At 40.4% G+C, this 19081-nt stretch overlaps 1 protein-coding gene across 1 annotated transcript in view; it reads left to right on the top strand.

Annotated features, from left to right (window-relative positions):
• LOC117523938 (synaptotagmin-4) overlaps positions 1-11524 on the top strand; it is a 68613-nt gene extending 57089 nt beyond the window's left edge. Inside the window, exons 4-5 of the mRNA XM_034185564.1 lie at positions 9774-9940; positions 10319-11524. Of these exons, the coding sequence (XP_034041455.1) occupies positions 9774-9940; positions 10319-10468 (317 nt within the window). The 3' untranslated portion in view covers positions 10469-11524. The remainder of the gene's footprint in view (positions 1-9773; positions 9941-10318) is intronic.
• Positions 11525-19081: the final 7557 nt, after the last annotated feature.

Here is a 19081-nt window from a genome sequence, read left to right on the forward strand (position 1 = left end):
TTTAAAAGAAATGACAGATTTTGTTTATTTCTATTTCTGTCCAGAGATCAAGGATCCAGTGACCAATTTCATATTTATTTACTTTAAGACTCAATAAAATGTTGCTGACATAGAAAACCTGTAAAGTCTACATTTAATACACAGAAAATTCACAAGAGGTACTGATAAGGGAATCAATAAAGAATCGGATCGATAAGCGGAATCGATAATGGCATCGATATCGATAAAATCTTATCAGTAACATCATTAATCGTATCGCATTGTGAGGAATTTAATCACCATCAAATACATATCAAATTGCATTGAATCGGGAACGGGAGTGAATTGTGTCACATTGTATCGTCAGTATCGTCACGTATCACTATATGTATCGTATCGCTCATGGTGTATCGAGGTGCGTATCGAATTGTGGTCTGTGATGAGATTCATATGACCAGTTTAAACCATTCACTTCAAAGTACATCACTGCAAGATATCAAATCTACAGTACACTGGTCAACATAAATGTATGAATGTAAATAATAATAAAATAAATGTATTAAAAACAATAATGATCAGTTAAAAAGTAAACATTTTGTTTATATTAAGCACAACAGTTAAAAAAAAATAATGTAAGTGATTGTCGTGATGTCCTTCGCTGATGTGTGAAGACTCATAATGTTTATAGCCGGTGTTTGCCCCGGCCACAGTCAGGCCGAGCCTGATCCCTGATTGGTTTGCTATAATCAGATTAGGAACTGATCAGCCTGCTATCATTTCCCCTCCAGTCGGTATCATATGTCACTGTTTCTCATTTAAAGCTCTGCTTTCAGCATGCTTGCTGGGAGGACGTGAGAGATACTGCGAAAAAGAAAACAGATTTGCTGTTCTGCTGCTTATCACTGAAACGGAAACTTTTACGATCGTTAGTTGTAATTGTTTTGTCATCAAAGCTCTTCTAAAAATGTGCCCAAATCTGTTCTTTTTAGTTGAAAAATTGACGCCTGGCAGTGATTCACTGCTTCATTGTATTATTATAATTATTATTGAAGCCAGTTACATGTTACTGTAAAAGGGATTTGCAATGGAAATCAGATTTTATGAGTGAGGACACAGATGTCAGAATGGACGATTGCAGAAAACACTAACATTAGATCAAATCAATAACATACAGTGCATCCGGAAACTATTCGCAGCACTTCACTTTTTCCACATTTTGTTATGTTACAGCCTTATTCCAAAATGGATGAAATAGTTTTTTCCTATTTTCCTATTATTCACAGCCTTTGCCATGAAGCTCAAAATTGAGCCCAGGTGCATTCTGTTTCCACTGATCATCCTTGAGATGTTTCTACAGCTTAATTAGACTCCACCTGTGGTAAATTCCAATGATTGGACATGAGTTGGAAGGCACACACCTGTCTACATATAAGGTGCCACAGTTGACAGTGCATGTCACAGCACAAACCAAGCATGAAGCCAACGTTATTGTCTGTAGACCTCCAAGACAGGATTTTCTTAAGACACAAATCTAGGGAAGAGTACAGAAACATTTCTGCTGTTTTGAAGGTCCCAATGAGCACAGTGGCCTCCATCATCCATAAATGGAAGAAGTTTGGCTCCACCGGGACTCTTCCTAGAGCTGGCTACGCATCTAAACTGAGGAATCAGGGGAGAAGGACCTTAGTCAAAGAGGTGACCAAGAACCCGATGGTCACTCTGGCAGAGCTCCAGCATTCCCCTGTGGAGAGAGGAGAACCTTTCAGAAAGACAACCATCTCTGCAGCAATCCACCAGTCAGGCCTGTATGGTAGAGTGGCCAGACAGAAGCCACTCCTTAGTAAAAGGCACATGACAGCCTACCTGGAGTTTGTCAAAAGGCACCTGAAGGAATCTCAGACCATGAAAAACAAAACTCTCTGCTCTGATGAGACAAAGATTGAACTCTTTGGTGTGAATGCCAGGCATCATGTTTGGAGGAAACCAGGCATCATCCCTACAGTGAGGCATGGTGGTGACAGCATCATGCTGTGGGGATGTTTTCAGCAGCAGGAACTGGGAGAGTAGTCATGATTGAGGGAAAGATGAATGAAGAAAAGTACAGAGACATACTGGATGAAAACCTGCTCCAGAATGCTCTTGACCTCAGACTGGGGTGACGGTTCATCTTTCAGCAACACAATGACCCAAAACACACAGCCAAGATATCAAAGGAGTGGCTTCAGGACAACTCTGCGAATGTCCTTGAGTGGCCCAACCAGAGCCTAGACCTGAATCTGATTGAACATCTCTGGAGAGATCTGAAAATGGCTGTGAAAACTGAATTTACTCCATTTTGGAACAAGGTTGTAAAATAACAAAATGTGGAAAAAGTGTCCTGTGAGTACTTTCAGGATGCACTGCATTAGAAAAACCATTGAAACAGTCTGTATATTGGCCTAGAGATAACAGAAACTGTAAATTGTTCAAGTTTAATTCAATTATCTGAAGACACTTTTATGTGCAAGGCTGAGGCATCAAGATCATTCCAATTTAATTATTGATATTGTAGCAACACTAAGCCAAACAGCGCTCCAGGCTTATCACTACTGTAGATTTGTTGACATTTGGGGAAGCTATGATGGATCTCAGCTTAAAATAAATAAATAAATAATAATTTTATTGGCACATATTTACCCTTTTATTGTTAAGGGCAATTTCACTGTTTTACAAGTTCAGTCATATTTAAACAAATATTTAAACACTGCAACAAGTAAACCTCTGGGTGTTGCACCCAGAGGTTTACTTGGTATTTTGGTATTTGGTCACTGTTTGAGAGAAGCCTGGTATAATTTCTGCATAATTACAAGATTTATGCATAATTTCTGAAATGGATGTGGAACGTGGAACGGACTCTGCCACAGGAACAGGCCCACTGAATGGCGTGAAAACTGCTGGATGACCCCTTACTGTGGACTAGATGCCTGCATGTATTTCTCATCAAATGCATCTTCTTTTGTTGTGTTATGTTCTATTTTGTAAAACTTTGCAAAATCTTGTAAGTGTTAGAATGACCTAAGCAGTGGGTCAACCCTCTGAGTCTGGTCCGCATGAGGTTTCTTCCTTAATATCATCAGAGGGAGTTGTTCCTTACCACTGTCGCCGGTTGGATCTCACTGCGGTATTGTATCACTTCCTTTTCCGGAGCACAGCGGTGTTTTGCTGTATCTGTTAGCTGTTTAATCTGCGTAGTTAGATTGATCTAGATAACTAGATAACGATTTGTTTCACAGTGTAATCTTCACGTGCCTTAACTAAAGCACTCCCTCTGCTGAATCACCTCTAAATTATTTACACATTATTCACTTTGTGTGTTTTTAGGAATCCGCTAGCTTAGCACAGCTACTAGCTCTTAGCCGGTTTAGCATGGTGGCTTCTCCTGTCTCTCCCGCACTTTTCTGCTCTGGGTGTGAAATGTTTAGTTATTCCTCGGCCTCCTTTAGCAGTAATGGTACTAATAAGTGTAGCTTATTCGTAGCTTTGGAGGCCAGGCTGGGCGAATTGGAGACTCGGCTCCGCATCTTGGAAAATCCTACAGCTAGCCAGGCCCCTGTAGTCGGTGCGGACCAAGGTAGCTTAGCCGCCATTAGTTCCCCTCCAGCGGATCCCGAGCAGCCGGGAAAGCAGGCCAGCTGGGTGACTGTGAGGAGGAAGCGTAGTCCTAAACAGAAGCCCCGTGTACACCGCCAACCCGTTCACATTTCTAACCGTTTTTCCCCACTCGGCGACACACCCGCCGAGGAACAAACTCTGGTTATTGGCGACTCTGTTTTGAGAAATGTGAAGTTAGCGACACCAGTAACCATAGTCAATTGTCTTCCGTGGGCCAGAGCAGGCGACACTGAAGGAAATTTGAAACTGCTGGCTAAGGCTAAGCGTAAATTTGATAAGATTGTAATTCACGTCGGTAGTAATGACACCCGGTTACGCCAATCGGAGGTCACTAAAATTAACATTGAATCGGTGTGTAACTTTGCAAAAACAATGTCGGACTCTGTAGTTTTCTCTGGGCCCCTCCCCAATCGGACTGGGAGTGACATGTTTAGCCGCATGTTCTCCCTGAATTGCTGGCTGTCTGAGTGGTGTCCAAAAAATGAGGTGGGCTTCATAGATAATTGGCAAAGCTTCTGGGGAAAACCTGGTCTTGTTAGGAGAGACGGCATCCATCCCACTTTGGATGGAGCAGCTCTCATTTATAGAAATCTGGCCAATTTTCTTAAACCCTCCAAACCGTGACTATCCAGGGTTGGGACCAGGAAGCAGAGTTGTAGTCTTACACACCTCTCTGCAGCTTCTCTCCCCCTGCCATCCCCTCATTACCCCATCCCCATAGAGACGGTGCCTGCTCCCAGACCACCAATAACCAGTAAAAATCTATTTAAGCATAAAAATTCAAAAAGAAAAAATAATATAGCACCTTCAACTGCACCACAGACTAAAACAGTTAAATGTGGTCTATTAAACATTAGGTCTCTCTCTTCTAAGTCCCTGTTAGTAAATGATATAATAATTGATCAACATATTGATTTATTCTGCCTTACAGAAACCTGGTTACAGCAGGATGAATATGTTAGTTTAAATGAGTCAACACCCCCGAGTCACACTAACTGCCAGAACGCTCGTAGCACAGGCCGAGGCGGAGGATTAGCAGCAATCTTCCACTCCAGCTTATTAATTAATCAAAAACCCAGACAGAGCTTTAATTCATTTGAAAGCTTGACTCTTAGTCTTGTCCATCCAAATTGGAAGTCCCAAAAACCAGTTTTATTTGTTGTTATCTATCGTCCACCTGGTTGTTACTGTGAGTTTCTCTGTGAATTTTCAGACCTTTTGTCTGACTTAGTGCTTAGCTCAGATAAGATAATTATAGTGGGCGATTTTAACATCCACACAGATGCTGAGAATGACAGCCTCAACACTGCATTTAATCTATTATTAGACTCGATTGGCTTTGCTCAAAATGTAAATGAGTCCACCCACCACTTTAATCATATCTTAGATCTTGTTCTGACTTATGGTATGGAAATTGAAGACTTAACAGTATTCCCTGAAAACCCCCTTCTGTCTGATCATTTCTTAGTAACATTTACATTTACTTTAATGGACTACCCAGCAGTGGGGAATAAGTTTCATTACAGTAGAAGTCTTTCAGAAAGCGCTGTAACTAGGTTTAAGGATATGATTCCTTCTTTATGTTCTCTAATGCCATATACCAACACAGTGCAGAGTAGCTACCTAAACTCTGTGAGTGAGATAGATTATCTCGTCAATAGTTTTATATCCTCTTTGAGGACAACTTTGGATGCTGTAGCTCCTCTGAAAAAGAGAGCTTTAAATCAGAAGTGCCTGACTCCGTGGTATAACTCACAAACTCGCAGCTTAAAGCAGATAACCCGTAAGTTGGAGAGGAAATGGCGTCTCACTAATTTAGAAGATCTAGATTTAGCCTGGAAAAAGAGTCTGTTGCTCTATAAAATAACCCTCTGTAAAGCTATGACATCTTACTACTCAACACTAATTGAAGAAAATAAGAACAACCCCAGGTTTCTTTTCAGCACTGTAGCCAGGCTGACAAAGAGTCAGAGCTCTATTGAGCCGAGTATTCCTTTATCTTTAACTAGTAATGACTTCATGACTTTCTTTGCTAATAAAATTTTAACTATTAGAGAAAAAATTACTCATAACCATCCCAAAGACGTATCGTTCTCTTTGGCTGCTTTCAGTAATGCTGGTATTTGGTTAGACTCTTTCTCTCCGATTGTTCTGTCTGAGTTATTTTCATTAGTTACTTCCTCCAAACCATCAACATGTCTATTAGACCCCATTCCTACCAGGCTGCTCAAGGAAGCCCTACCATTAATTAATGCTTCAATCTTAAATATGATCAATCTATCTTTATTATTTGGCTATGTACCACAGGCTTTTAAGGTGGCAGTAATTAAACCATTACTTAAAAAGCCATCACTTGACCCAGCTATCTTAGCTAATTATAGGCCAATCTCCAACCTTCCTTTTCTCTCAAAAATTCTTGAAAGGGTAGTTGTAAAACAGCTAACTGATCATCTGCAGAGGAATGGTCTATTTGAAGAGTTTCAGTCAGGGTTTAGAATTCATCATAGTACAGAAACAGCATTAGTGAAGGTTACAAATGATCTTCTTATGGCCTCAGACAGTGGACTCATCTCTGTGCTTGTTCTGTTAGACCTCAGTGCTGCTTTTGATACTGTTGACCATAAAATTTTATTACAGAGATTAGAGCATGCCATAGGTATTAAAGGCACTGCGCTGCATTGGTTTGAATCATATTTATCTAATAGATTACAATTTGTTCATGTAAATGGGGAATCTTCTTCACAGACTCAGGTTAATTATGGAGTTCCACAAGGTTCTGTGCTAGGACCAATTTTATTCACTTTATACATGCTTCCCTTAGGCAGTATTATTAGACAGCATTGCTTAAATTTTCATTGTTACGCAGATGATACCCAGCTTTATCTATCCATGAAGCCAGAGGACACACACCAATTAGCTAAACTGCAGGATTGTCTTACAGACATAAAGACATGGATGACCTCTAATTTCCTGCTTTTAAACTCAGATAAAACTGAAGTTATTGTACTTGGCCCCACAAATCTTAGAAACATGGTGTCTAACCAGATCCTTACTCTGGATGGCATTACCCTGACCTCTAGTAATACTGTGAGAAATCTTGGAGTCATTTTTGATCAGGATATGTCATTCAATGTGCATATTAAACAAATATGTAGGACTGCTTTTTTGCATTTGCACAATATCTCTAAAATTAGAAAGGTCTTGTCTCAGAGTGATGCTGAAAAACTAATTCATGCATTTATTTCCTCTAGGCTGGACTATTGTAATTCATTATTATCAGGTTGTCCTAAAAGGTCCCTGAAAAGCCTTCAGTTAATTCAAAATGCTGCAGCTAGAGTACTGACAGGGACTAGAAGGAGAGAGCATATCTCACCCATATTGGCTTCTCTTCATTGGCTTCCTGTTAATTCTAGAATAGAATTTAAAATTCTTCTTCTTACTTATAAGGTTTTGAATAATCAGGTCCCATCTTATCTTAGGGACCTCATAGTACCATATCACCCCAATAGAGCGCTTCGCTCTCAGACTGCAGGCTTACTTGTAGTTCCTAGGGTTTTTAAGAGTAGAATGGGAGGCAGAGCCTTCAGCTTTCAGGCTCCTCTCCTCTGGAACCAGCTCCCAATTCGGATCAGGGAGACAGACACCCTCTCTACTTTTAAGATTAGGCTTAAAACTTTCCTTTTTGCTAAAGCTTATAGTTAGGGCTGGATCAGGTGACCCTGAACCATCCCTTAGTTATGCTGCTATAGACGTAGACTGCTGGGGGGTTCCCATGATGCACTGAGTGTTTCTTTCTCTTTTTGCTCTGTATGCACCACTCTGCATTTAATCATTGGTGATTGATCTCTGCTCCCCTCCACAGCATGTCTTTTTCCTGGTTCTCTCCCTCAGCCCCAACCAGTCCCAGCAGAAGACTGCCCCTCCCTGAGCCTGGTTCTGCTGGAGGTTTCTTCCTGTTAAAAGGGAGTTTTTCCTTCCCACTGTCGCCAAGTGCTTGCTCACAGGGGGTCATTTTGACCGTTGGGGTTTTTCCGTAATTATTGTATGGCTTTGCCTTACAATATAAAGCGCCTTGGCGCAACTGTTTGTTGTGATTTGGCGCTATATAAATAAAATTGATTTGATTTGATTTGTGTGCTTGCTCTAGGGGTTGACCTTACTTGTGTGAAGCGCCTTGAGGCAGCTTTGTTGTGATTTGGTGTTATATAAACTAAATACATTGAATTGAATTAAAGCCTATGTCTGAAGAATTGTAGCACTGAATCAAACTACAGCCATGTTGTAGTTGCCATTGTCCACACTTTCTTGGATTTTACATTTTTACAGTTTATTATATGGTTACGACAGTACGCACGCATTGATTGGCTGATTTCCGGTCTGATATTTTCCCCTATCAGACCATTACCATCACAGTCGGTCTGGATCATGTATCAGGTTTGTGACTTTGTTTACAATTTTCACGGCGCAAAATAAAACAAAACAAAAAGCGAACAAAGAAATTATGAGCAACGAAGAGAACCATTCTCCAAGCAAATTTTATTACACTGACGAGTATGAATTGGAGGAATTAACAGCAAACAAGCTCAAAGTGGACATGCAAAATGAAGACCAACAAGATGAAAACAGCTCTGAACATATAATAAAGGAATTATTAACTTTGCTGTACGGGAATATCAGACCTCAGATATTTTCCCATACAGACCTTAGACCTCCAAAAAAAACAAAACAAAAAAAAAAACAACGATAACAATAAATCAATCTGCCATTTCTGCAGATGTTATTGTATGGTGAAATGCCAACAATTACCAAGTAGGTTGAGAGTTTTATTTTATTGCAATTTTAAATGTATGGTCAATTTGTAACTCCCAGTATAGCTGCCACATTCAGTCTCATTCATTCCTAATCCATTTGGAAAATAAATCAATAAATACATTTTCTTTCTTCTTCCTCTGTTGGCTACTCCCGTTAGGGGTTGTCACAGCAGATCAGCAGCAGATCGTTTCCATCTCACTCTGTTCTGTGTATCTTCCCCTATCATGTTAGCCACCTACATGTCCTCCCTCAGCACATCCCCTTTGGCCTTCCTCTTCTTCTCCTGCCTGGTGGCTCCATCCTCAGCATTGTTCTCCCTATATACTCTGGGTCCTTCCTGTCCAAACATCTCAATCTCGCCTCTCTAACTTTGTTCCCAAACTGTCCCACCTGAGCTCACATACATGTAAATGAGAGGGAGCCCGCTATAGATCACAATGTCATCTGCAAACATCATAGTCCATGGAGACTCCTGTCTGATCTCTTCCATCAACCTGTACATCACCATTGCAAACAAGAAATGACTCAGAGCTGATCCTTGGTGTAATCCCACCACCACCTTGAATGAGTCTGTCATTCCTACTGTGCATCTCACCACTGTCACGCTATCCTTGTATATGTCCTGCACTACCCTCACATACTTCTCTGCTACTCCAGACTTCCTCATACAATACCACAACTCTTCTCTTGGCACCCTGTCATAAGCTTTCTCTAAATCCATAAACACACAATGTAACTCCTTCTGGCCTTCTCTCTACGTCTCCATTAGTACTCTCAGAGCAAACATTGCATCTGTAGTGCTCTTTCTCGCCATGAAACCATATTGCTGCTCTCCTAAACATTTCCATGCCTCCACTGAAATGTCATCTGGACCGACTGCCTTTCTACATTTCATCCTCTTCATAGCTGCCCTAACTCTACTCACCTGTCAGCACTTTACCATCTGTATAATTTATTACCCTAACCTGCTGCACATCCTTTTCAGCTTGGTCCCTTTATCTGGCCAATCAGTACAAGTCCTTTTCTCCTTCCTTTCTGATTAACGTCTTGTACAACTCACTATATACCTTTTCCTTAGCTTTTGCCACTTTTCTTTTTGCCTTATCTCACATCTCCTTATACCACTGTCTACTTTCTTTTTACTCCACTTAAGGGTTGTGGAGGAACTGGAGCCTATCCCAGCAGTCATAGGGCGTGAGGTGGGGTACACCTTGGACAGGATGCCAGTCTGTCACAGGGCCACATACAGACAAACAAACTTCTTTTTTATCAAAATATGCTGATACAATCATCACTCACAATGGAGCTGCTTATCCACTTTCTTTGTACAGATCATTACATCATCATCAACCTATGTCTGGAAAGGAAAGTGATTGGTACCAAGGAAACCAAAGGGGTCAGTGGTTCAAATCCTGTCTGGAATGCTCCATTCCTGTTTGACCTGCCCCCTGGTGACATCACTGAGCTGCCATTGGTCCTTGAGTTTATAGTCATGCAGGTACGATCTTAAGAAATTTACCCAGTGGATATACACTCAGCAGGGGTAAATCGGCTGCACAGTTGTCATTGAGTTCACTCATCTTGAAATGTAGCATCTCAATGATGCTTTTAATTACTTTTTAGTGTGTGCAAAACAGAACATCTATCTATCTATCTATCTATCTATCTATCTATCTATCTATCTATCTATCTATCTATCTATCTATCTATCTATCTATCTATCTATCTATCTATCTATCTATCTATCTATCTATCTATCTATCTATCTATCTATCTATCTATCTATCTATCTATCTATCTATCTATCTATCTATGCCCATATTCCTACAGGATTTTATTCATTTAATTATTTATTGCCATCTCTCTATTTCTACAGGGACGTCTGTACACAAAGAGCAGTGTTCTGGGTCGAGTGTTGATTGGAAACAAAGCTCCAGAGGCGGGACAAGGACATTGGAGGGAAATGTGTAGTAGGGGTCAAATAGAAACTGCTCGCTGGCACGCCATCCAATCAGATCTCTTATAGAAATAATTGATAGCCCATAGGAGCGAGTTACTCTCCTTGTGCAGAGCGAGTCCACTGGTTACAGAAATAAGTGAAGACAGAAAAAAATTGAGCTGATACTTCTGCAACTTATAGTCTCTTTTGCAAATCATGTGTATTCTATCTGTTCTTCAGCTTATCAAAACTCCACTTTTGGACAATTTTGTAGCAACAGCATGATTAATATTTGACTGTGTCCTCTATCGACATTTGACAGCTGTAATTGAATTAAGTTGAAATCATATTGGTTGAGAGAAACTGGCAACATCCTTCTTACAAACATCCAGATGGTTAAGAAATATGGAAGAAGAACCTTGTCTTCTGCTTAGTCAGTGTCTGAAGAAATGCATCAGGAGGGTTATGCCTGTTTCCCTCGTGCCATTGCATTGTTCATCCACGCTATGTGACTGTTTCACAGTGACTTTCCATGCCATTGTTGTTGTACAGTGATTTTGGAAATCTGTTTGTGTAGTGTCAAGAGGCTATGTTCATGTTGACGTGTTCTGAAACATATATATTTTTTAACTGCATGGTGAGTTTCTGTGATCATCACGTCAAGTCAAGTTCAGTCAAGTGAAGTCTGGGACCATGAGCTGGTGCTGTGCTTTGCTGCATGCACAATGCCAGAGAATACCCTTGAGCCCTGGATGGCAACAACCCAGGCAGACATCCTGTCCATTCCCCCATCTCTAAAATAACATCTATCTACCACAGCCAGCTGAAATGTGGGCTGAGACACTACTCAGCGGTGTACCAGCTCACATGCCAGCCAAAGTGTCCTACAGGTCAGACATAGAGCTTACACTGCCCTCTGCTGTTAGCTTTGTGTAAGTCATGTTTCAATGATGCTGATCTATTTAAGTGTCATATAAAGCAAATAATGAATGTTTTCCATTCATGCAATGGTATGAATATCTGCATGAGTTGAAAAATGGAACTTTCATTCAATGAGGCATCAAAATTCATTATTTGTATATATTATTTGTGATTCACTGTGGTGAATTACCATGTTAGTATTTGCACATATACTGCAAAGCCCTTTCAGTACTCGGGGTTCTCCCTAGACAATGGAATAATGGTGCCATGCTGTTATACTGCCATCCAGCAACGCAGTACTGTAGCATCACCTCAAAATGTTTTAGTGGGAGACTTGGTGGGAATCTGACAGCGCACAAACCTTTTTTGTGGGAAAATTTCACATAAACAACTTCAGCTCTTTATTTGTATCATGTTTACATCCAGATGACACAAACAATGACAAAAGGCAAGTGTTACATGAAGCCTGATGATCAGAGGACAATCTGTACATTTTTTTGTTTCATCTTGGCGGGGACCACAGCCCGTGCAGGGTGCTGTGATCGCCGCTCTGTCCAGGGAGAGTGCATGCCGGCATTACACAGGTTGAGATCGGTGCACAGCTGACTCAATCAACGCTGTCTGCCACGGGATCAACCATATCCGAGCCTAACAACAATGCTGCAGGCCCTGTGCGGGGCTGGATCCAGAGTGAAAATCTGACAGATGCATTTTTGCCCAATGATAAAATAAAAATCGTACGCGTCTTGTTATTCAATAATCTTCATTCTTTTATTCATGTGCAACATACACTGTCACACTTCTTTTAATATATTTATTATACTTCATGGACCATAGTGAACACTTCTTATTTGTGTAAATATGATGTCCTAAAAAAAACAACAACACTATAACAAAAATTGACTGTAAACAGGATCAAATTTATTGCCAAAATCTTTCAGTTATACCTGAATCTATATATGATTTTTTTCAATTGATAAAATGAATAAAAATATGACTGCATATATTCTTAATAATAATATATTGAGATATCACATATCAGGATTGTGATATGTGTACAATTGTGATGTATTTGTTTTAGTATATTTAGATTTTGTTGTGATTTGGCACTTTATAAACCAATTAAATTGAAGTTGAATTGAAATTGAACATTTTATTGAGTCTTAAAGTAAATAAATATGAAATTAGTCACTGGATCCTTAAACTTTGGACATAATAAACTCTACATGGTGGATCCTTGATCTCTGGAGATAAATAGGAATAAACAAAATCTGTAGTTTTTGTCAAAAGCAGGCATTATTGGCATGATTGTCTTTCCATACATCTGAGCTGAGCTCTTACAGCTGTTGTGCTTCACTTCAGGATGTAATTTGTAAAGAAATACAGCACATTTCATTTTGGGAGGAAAAAAAATGTTTTAGTGGATTGTAGTTTCTTGTCTGTATTACAACGTTTGTAAGAGGTGTCATTTTATTTAAAGCGGCAATTTGTTTTGAAGTTAATTCCGACCGGACTCTGTCTCAGCAGAGAGCCACGCAGTGTTTTGAGCTATGTGAACAAAACGGAAGATGATTCTTGTTTCTTGACTGCAACAAGACAAGAGTCCCAGTTAGTGACTTTAATACACACAAAAGTGACTCATGATATTTTAATGGGTTTGAGAGGGGTTAAGAAGCGGACTTACCGCTTCTGAAGAGCAGCAAATCAAAGAGCCACGAGCCACTGAATCGAAGCATTGCTTCAATGGCTCAGGGCTTCAAAGTGGAGTCGCGCTGCAGAATCGGTTGATTACAGACCCGCTACAGACCAAACCCTGAATATCCGACTTTATTTGTACGTCTGTATGATCCTGAAACTCAGAAACATCCGTATAATTTATGGACTATAGGTTGACATGAAAACCAAAGCTGTGTTCACCGCGGGGACACAATCGGCACTATTCGGGATTATTCAAGTTTTTTTTTTATTTTTTTTTACCGATGACGAACAATGCGTAAGGTCAAAACCGGTCTGGATCCGGGCCTGCTGTGACAGTGAGCAGGGAGGGTTTTATGAAGAAAATTGCAGAACTGAAATTGGAAATTCTTCAGGTACGGAAACACACTATGGTCTTTGAGATTTTTATGCTGGATGGCGGTATGCAATATTTCTGTTTTAAAGGACATGTCGCACCAAAATCATAACTTTTTCAAGTGTTTCCAACAGCATTTCTTTGAGGACATGTCCCAGAGCGCGCTTGACTAGAATGTATCTGTTAACGATAATAACGGAGTCACAGATTAATTACAAAGTTTACATAAGTGTTATGTGTGATATTATGATGACTCGTTAAGTCCATCCATCCATCCATCTTCTTCCGCTTCATCCATTGTTAATTTTGATGCAGTCATGATAAAAACAGCAGCCACGTTCCACTGTGAGAAAATGTAGTGCGTGTGCAGGTCCATTAATCATGAACACAGCCTGTCAGAAGCAGGTTGCTGGATCCTCAGCTTTGTGCATGCTTATAAGTGTTGTCATTGATATAACTGTGAAAAAGAAGAAAAAATATAAGAAATATATTTGTGTGACCAGAGAGATCAGACAGCAGGCTGTCTGACAGGCAACCTAAAAAAACAGCAGAGGTCTGAGTGCACATTGCGTGAGTGCGGTGCGTGACACTGTTCGTGCTGCTCCGTTACAGAACAGACTCACATCAAGACAGACTCTCTCAAAGTAAAATAAAAATAAAGCATACCAGTTCTACTAAGGAAAACAAAATACATTTTCGGGAATGAAGAGTGTCGGCTCCTCTCTGTATAGCCTCTGTAAATCCAAACCTCCACTTTCGAATCAAAGCTCTGAAGCTCCGTTATTGGAAGAAGCACTGTTCATTTCAGTCTGTCTGCCAGCCATTGGGATGTTTCTGCTTTTCCTAAAATGTACGTCCCACGCTGAGAAATGCTGAGGAAAACACACCCACCCACACACACACACACACACACGCTCATCTTCGTGTATCTGCTGACTCGTGGAGTGAGAGGAATAATTAGCAAAAACACTTCAGTGACCACTAATTATTACTGCGTGTGTGCACAGATAGACTTTCATGAATAATTTGATGTTGTGTTGCTAACTGGAACATTAAATAACATGCAACATGTCCTTGTTTTTGTACTTGTTTGTGGCTTATTTTTAGACCTAAATGATCATATTTGAAGTTATTTTTCCCTTCCATTTTTCCATTCTTCTTGCAAGAAATAAGTACTTTTTAGTCTGTGTAAATTGGTTTCAGTATCATATTTAGTTATTTGTTACGTTGCAAGGTCATCATAAGCACTTTTTCAGGGAGGAAAGCTTGACCTTTTTTTTTGGACAATATAGAGGGGTGTCAAAATCTGAATCACAAAGACAACTTTGAAGTGAATGCCCCCAGCCTGGTGATACTGTGACTTGGGAATTCAAACTTTTCAAATTGAAAATTATGCAGGGGGAAATGTGTAAAAAAGTCTGGAATCTCCCACATTTTAAATGGTCTTTGTGTACATTCTTTTTTCTTTCAAATAGGTTTATTGCACATGTAAAAAGTACGTCAATGAAACACAAACATTTTAGACAAATTTCACTAATCAACAGTTCAGCACAGAGTCAGACCAGAAACAGTACTAAAACATTTACATTTTTGTCTTAGACCTTCAGTACAAATGGTGGGCTTGGACCTTGAGTGGAAGCGTTGCGTGCCACTTTGGATGATAGTTGCCAACAGCACCCAGTGGTGGGCACAGATAACCAAAAAATTAACTTCGATAACAGATAATCAGATAACTGAAAAGTTATCTTTGATAAAGATAAACCGATAAACCACCCAAAAATGTATCGGAAGCTACAGATAACTGATAAATTCCATTATTGTCTCTGGTACATTTGGAACGACAAGCTAACAACAAGCTGAATTTGAGTTTTAACACCATGATTACTTTTGGAAGCATCAAAAGCGACAAAAAACCCAAACAATGAGCCAGTACTTCTATGTTTGTACATGCTGCCACCTACTAGAAGCTACATAGCTACATAGCTACATAGCTACATAGCTACAGCACAAAAGCAACCTGAGAACAGCCACAAAGCAAGCTCTCTACCAATCACAATGCTCCGGTCAGGTGGAGGTCTTGAAAAATAAAGTCATACTGACTTATGGTTTTGTGTGAATACTGATAGAATAACTCGATGTCAATTCTGTCATTTGTACATAGTTAAAATATAACATATATCTTTTAATGTTGAATAATGCACTAATTCTGAGGTTTTGTAACAAAAACAGACGGATCGCAAAGGATTCTGGGTAAAAGTGCCTCTGCTAAACACTGATTGGTTCAGTCACTCATTATGTAAACCAACACGTTAATGTGACATGTGTCTTGTGTTGGTGTTTACAGACAAATGTGCTTTTGTAAAATATTCCATTTTTTAATTGTAAAAATGGGCATTTTTACGGAGCCCTGGAACTGTCATCACAAAATGTTTTGCATGTGGAGAGAATGTGCGCACATTTTATTATTGCAGTGCGCACGTTTTATGATGTGCACACGTTTTATGATATTGTAAAACGTGCACTCAATATTGTCTTGACACATAAATGTTGGCTTTACACTGTGCAAGTTTTGGCCCTTTTTCAGATGATTTTTCATTCATGCGAGAATTTTTTGGACTGAGTTTCAGGTTAATCCCACGTCCTCCATTGTGTAGTGTACATGGATTAACAAGCTGCGTTCAACATCTCACGACCACCTCCTGGTCGCCGATCATATGGTTGAATGAAAATCAAACCTGTTTGATATTATTCTGTATCCTGCTGCTGAAGAGCTACAAGCGTCCAACCTCTCGCACTGTGCATGTGCAAACACCACAGAGCTGTCTTGTAATGGTTTTTGTTGTTGTTGTTGTTGTTTTTAAACTTAATTTGTAAAAAAAAAAAAAAAAAGCCATTTGCAAAGCCAAAAAGTTGATTTGACAACCATCTGATATAACCGGGGTCAAAATAAGTAGAACACTGCCATCTACTGGTGCCCAGATGCGTAGCACTTAGGTTGAATACTGCCATGAACTCTACTGGCTAGTAGATGGCAGTAGAGGCCTTGAAAACTTGCCAAAACAAAATTCCAGATAATCCGTGTCTGCTACATTTAAGATGCGTGGAATTTAACAAACGCAAATACAATAACGTCTATAAACCCAGAGATTATATTCATGAGAGTTTTAGGCACTAGAGTTTAATGCTGTTGTCCGTGGAGCCTGAGCAGTGTCTGAAATACATTTGTCCTGTCGTGAACGTACTGAGATTATCCTGTCCTACCCATAATGCACTGCTGGGCACAGCATGTGCTCACAAAACCTTAAAAATTAACACATTACTTTAAAACTAAAACATATATATGATGTTTTCACTTTATAAAACTTCAGACATGACAGTAATTTTAAATAACTTGTCCAAAATTAGTTTGGTTAAAATTTGAAAGTACTAGAGAAGCTTGAATCTTCGACTGGACTGGGTTGCTTGACGTGAGGACGTTTCGCTTCAAATCACAGAATTTTCCTCAGCTAAAATTCTTGCTCTGGTAGTTTGACTTCTGTCTTGACTCTTGTAGAGAAGAATAAACCAGAAGCCAACAAAAGCTGCAGTTTTTAACCTAACCAGACCCCTCCTACCGAGAGGCTGATTGCTATAGGCTAGTGACTAAACAATAGCTCTAATTAGCACCTATTGTGCACTCTCCTAATGATGGGATGGAAGCCTCCCCTGATGGCTCCCTTGCTATCAAGGGAGCCTGTTGTGTGGGCCGCTGAAGAGGAGGTACTGCTGGCCCACCACCACAAGATGGCGCCCTGCTTGAAGTGCGGGCTTCAAGCACGAGAGGGCGTCAGAGCGACCAGGAGTGATAGCTGTCACTCATCATCCGTACCAGCTGTCACTCATCCACTACTCATCACCACCACCATAAAGGCCGAACTGCAACTCCACCTCCCCGCCGAGAAATCAGCTACCATTCAGGTAACCTTCTCTGCTGTAATTATTGTTGTCCAAAACATTGTTCTGTGTGCAGCCGTGTTCCTGTGGGCTCTGTTGGTGGCTGGATTGGCGGACAGTGAGAGGACGACGTTCTTCGCCTCTCACTCCATCCAGGAAAGAGACCAGCAGGAGCTGCACGGGTGAAATTGTTGCTGGAGGTGGAGGTTCTCCCTCCTAATTGTATACAGACTGTGGGATTACTGAGTGTGCGAACTCACACTCATCAGGACTGTCTCTGTTCTCTGCCAGCAGTACCGGGTCTGACTGCTGAAGACAGCGGCCACCTGGGGCGCAGGGCTTGGCGGCTCCGGTGTTCTTCAGCTCCGTTGGTGGTGGAAGCTGTGTGGGATCCGGCTCTTCTCTCACCAGGCGTCTTCTATCGTCAAGCCTGCCCACACGTCACCTGGTGTATGATTGACAGTCACTGTATTGTTATTGTCTGTACGTCGTTGTGCGATTCACAACATTAAATTGTTACTTTTGGCTTATCCATTGTCCGTTCATTAACGCCCCCTGTTGTGGGTCCGTGTCACGACACTTTCACAACAGAGCCATCAGAGCAAGAATTTTAGCTGAGGAAGCTTCTGTGATTTGAAGCGAAACGTCCTCACGTCAAGCAACCCAGTCCAGTCGAAGATTCAAGCTTCTCTACTATGGAAACCACCTGGGCAACTGAGAGCCTACACAAACGTTAAAATTTGAACCATAAGTTAAAAATGTATGCCTCTGGATGACTTGGGTGATATTGCCAGTGTATCACTATGGTGCTAAAGAAAATGTTTTTGTGTGTGTGTGTGTGTGTGTGTGTGTGTGTGTGTGTGTGTGTGTGTGTGTGTGTGTGTGTGTGTGTGTGTGTGTGTGTGAGAGAGAGAGACCAGTTCTCCTTTACCTGCTGAGGATAGTGTTTTTTTTCTGAAAACAGCTGTCTTCTGTTTGCAAAGGGTAGAACTATCCATTTCTTAGGAAACTTTTAACAGGTAGGTCTCAACTGATTTTGAATTTAAAAAATGTTTGCCGCTGTTAAGCTTGGTTTACTACGCTATCGGTCTAAAAGTTATCGGACGACAATTTATCGGAATGGTTTTTAAAGTTATCTAAAAAGATATATCGATAATGAAAACATTATCTTCGATAATTATCTGTTATCGGATTATCGGAAGTGTGCCCACCACTGACAGCACCGCTATACTAAACATTTCTGGGGAGAACTGTGGTACTAATACGGTATGATTCCGCTTTGTGTGGAATGTATGATGACATTCCAGTAGCACAGTGTCCAAGCATTAATGTTACTTTTTGGTGTAATTACATTGCTACGTTATGTCCCTCCACCATCAATCTCCTGCTGTCATAACAATGTCAGAACAATATCTACACTGAATGTTTATACGGGATCCAACGTCAAGATTTGTATATGATCCAATTTTCAAGTCCATTGGATTTTTTTTTGGGACAAATGACACTGATCCAATGTATAAGTGTGATGTTGAATCATAGGCGTAGGACGTGGGGTCTATTTGGGGGAGCGACATCAAATTTGCCTGAATTTCAGAAACCCCCATGACTCTTTAAATTACCATTTATTTATATACCCATATTTATATTTATACTGGTGACCAAATAGCGGTTTGATTGTTTACATTAATTGCGAAAATAAGTCTGACATTTTAGGTCATTCTATTCTCTATTCAGAGTCTACATGGCCCATGCCCGAATTTCCCAGCCCATCTGCC

This window comes from Thalassophryne amazonica, chromosome 2, assembly GCF_902500255.1.
Source record: "Thalassophryne amazonica chromosome 2, fThaAma1.1, whole genome shotgun sequence".
In the NCBI taxonomy this organism is placed as follows: Eukaryota; Metazoa; Chordata; class Actinopteri; order Batrachoidiformes; family Batrachoididae; genus Thalassophryne; species Thalassophryne amazonica.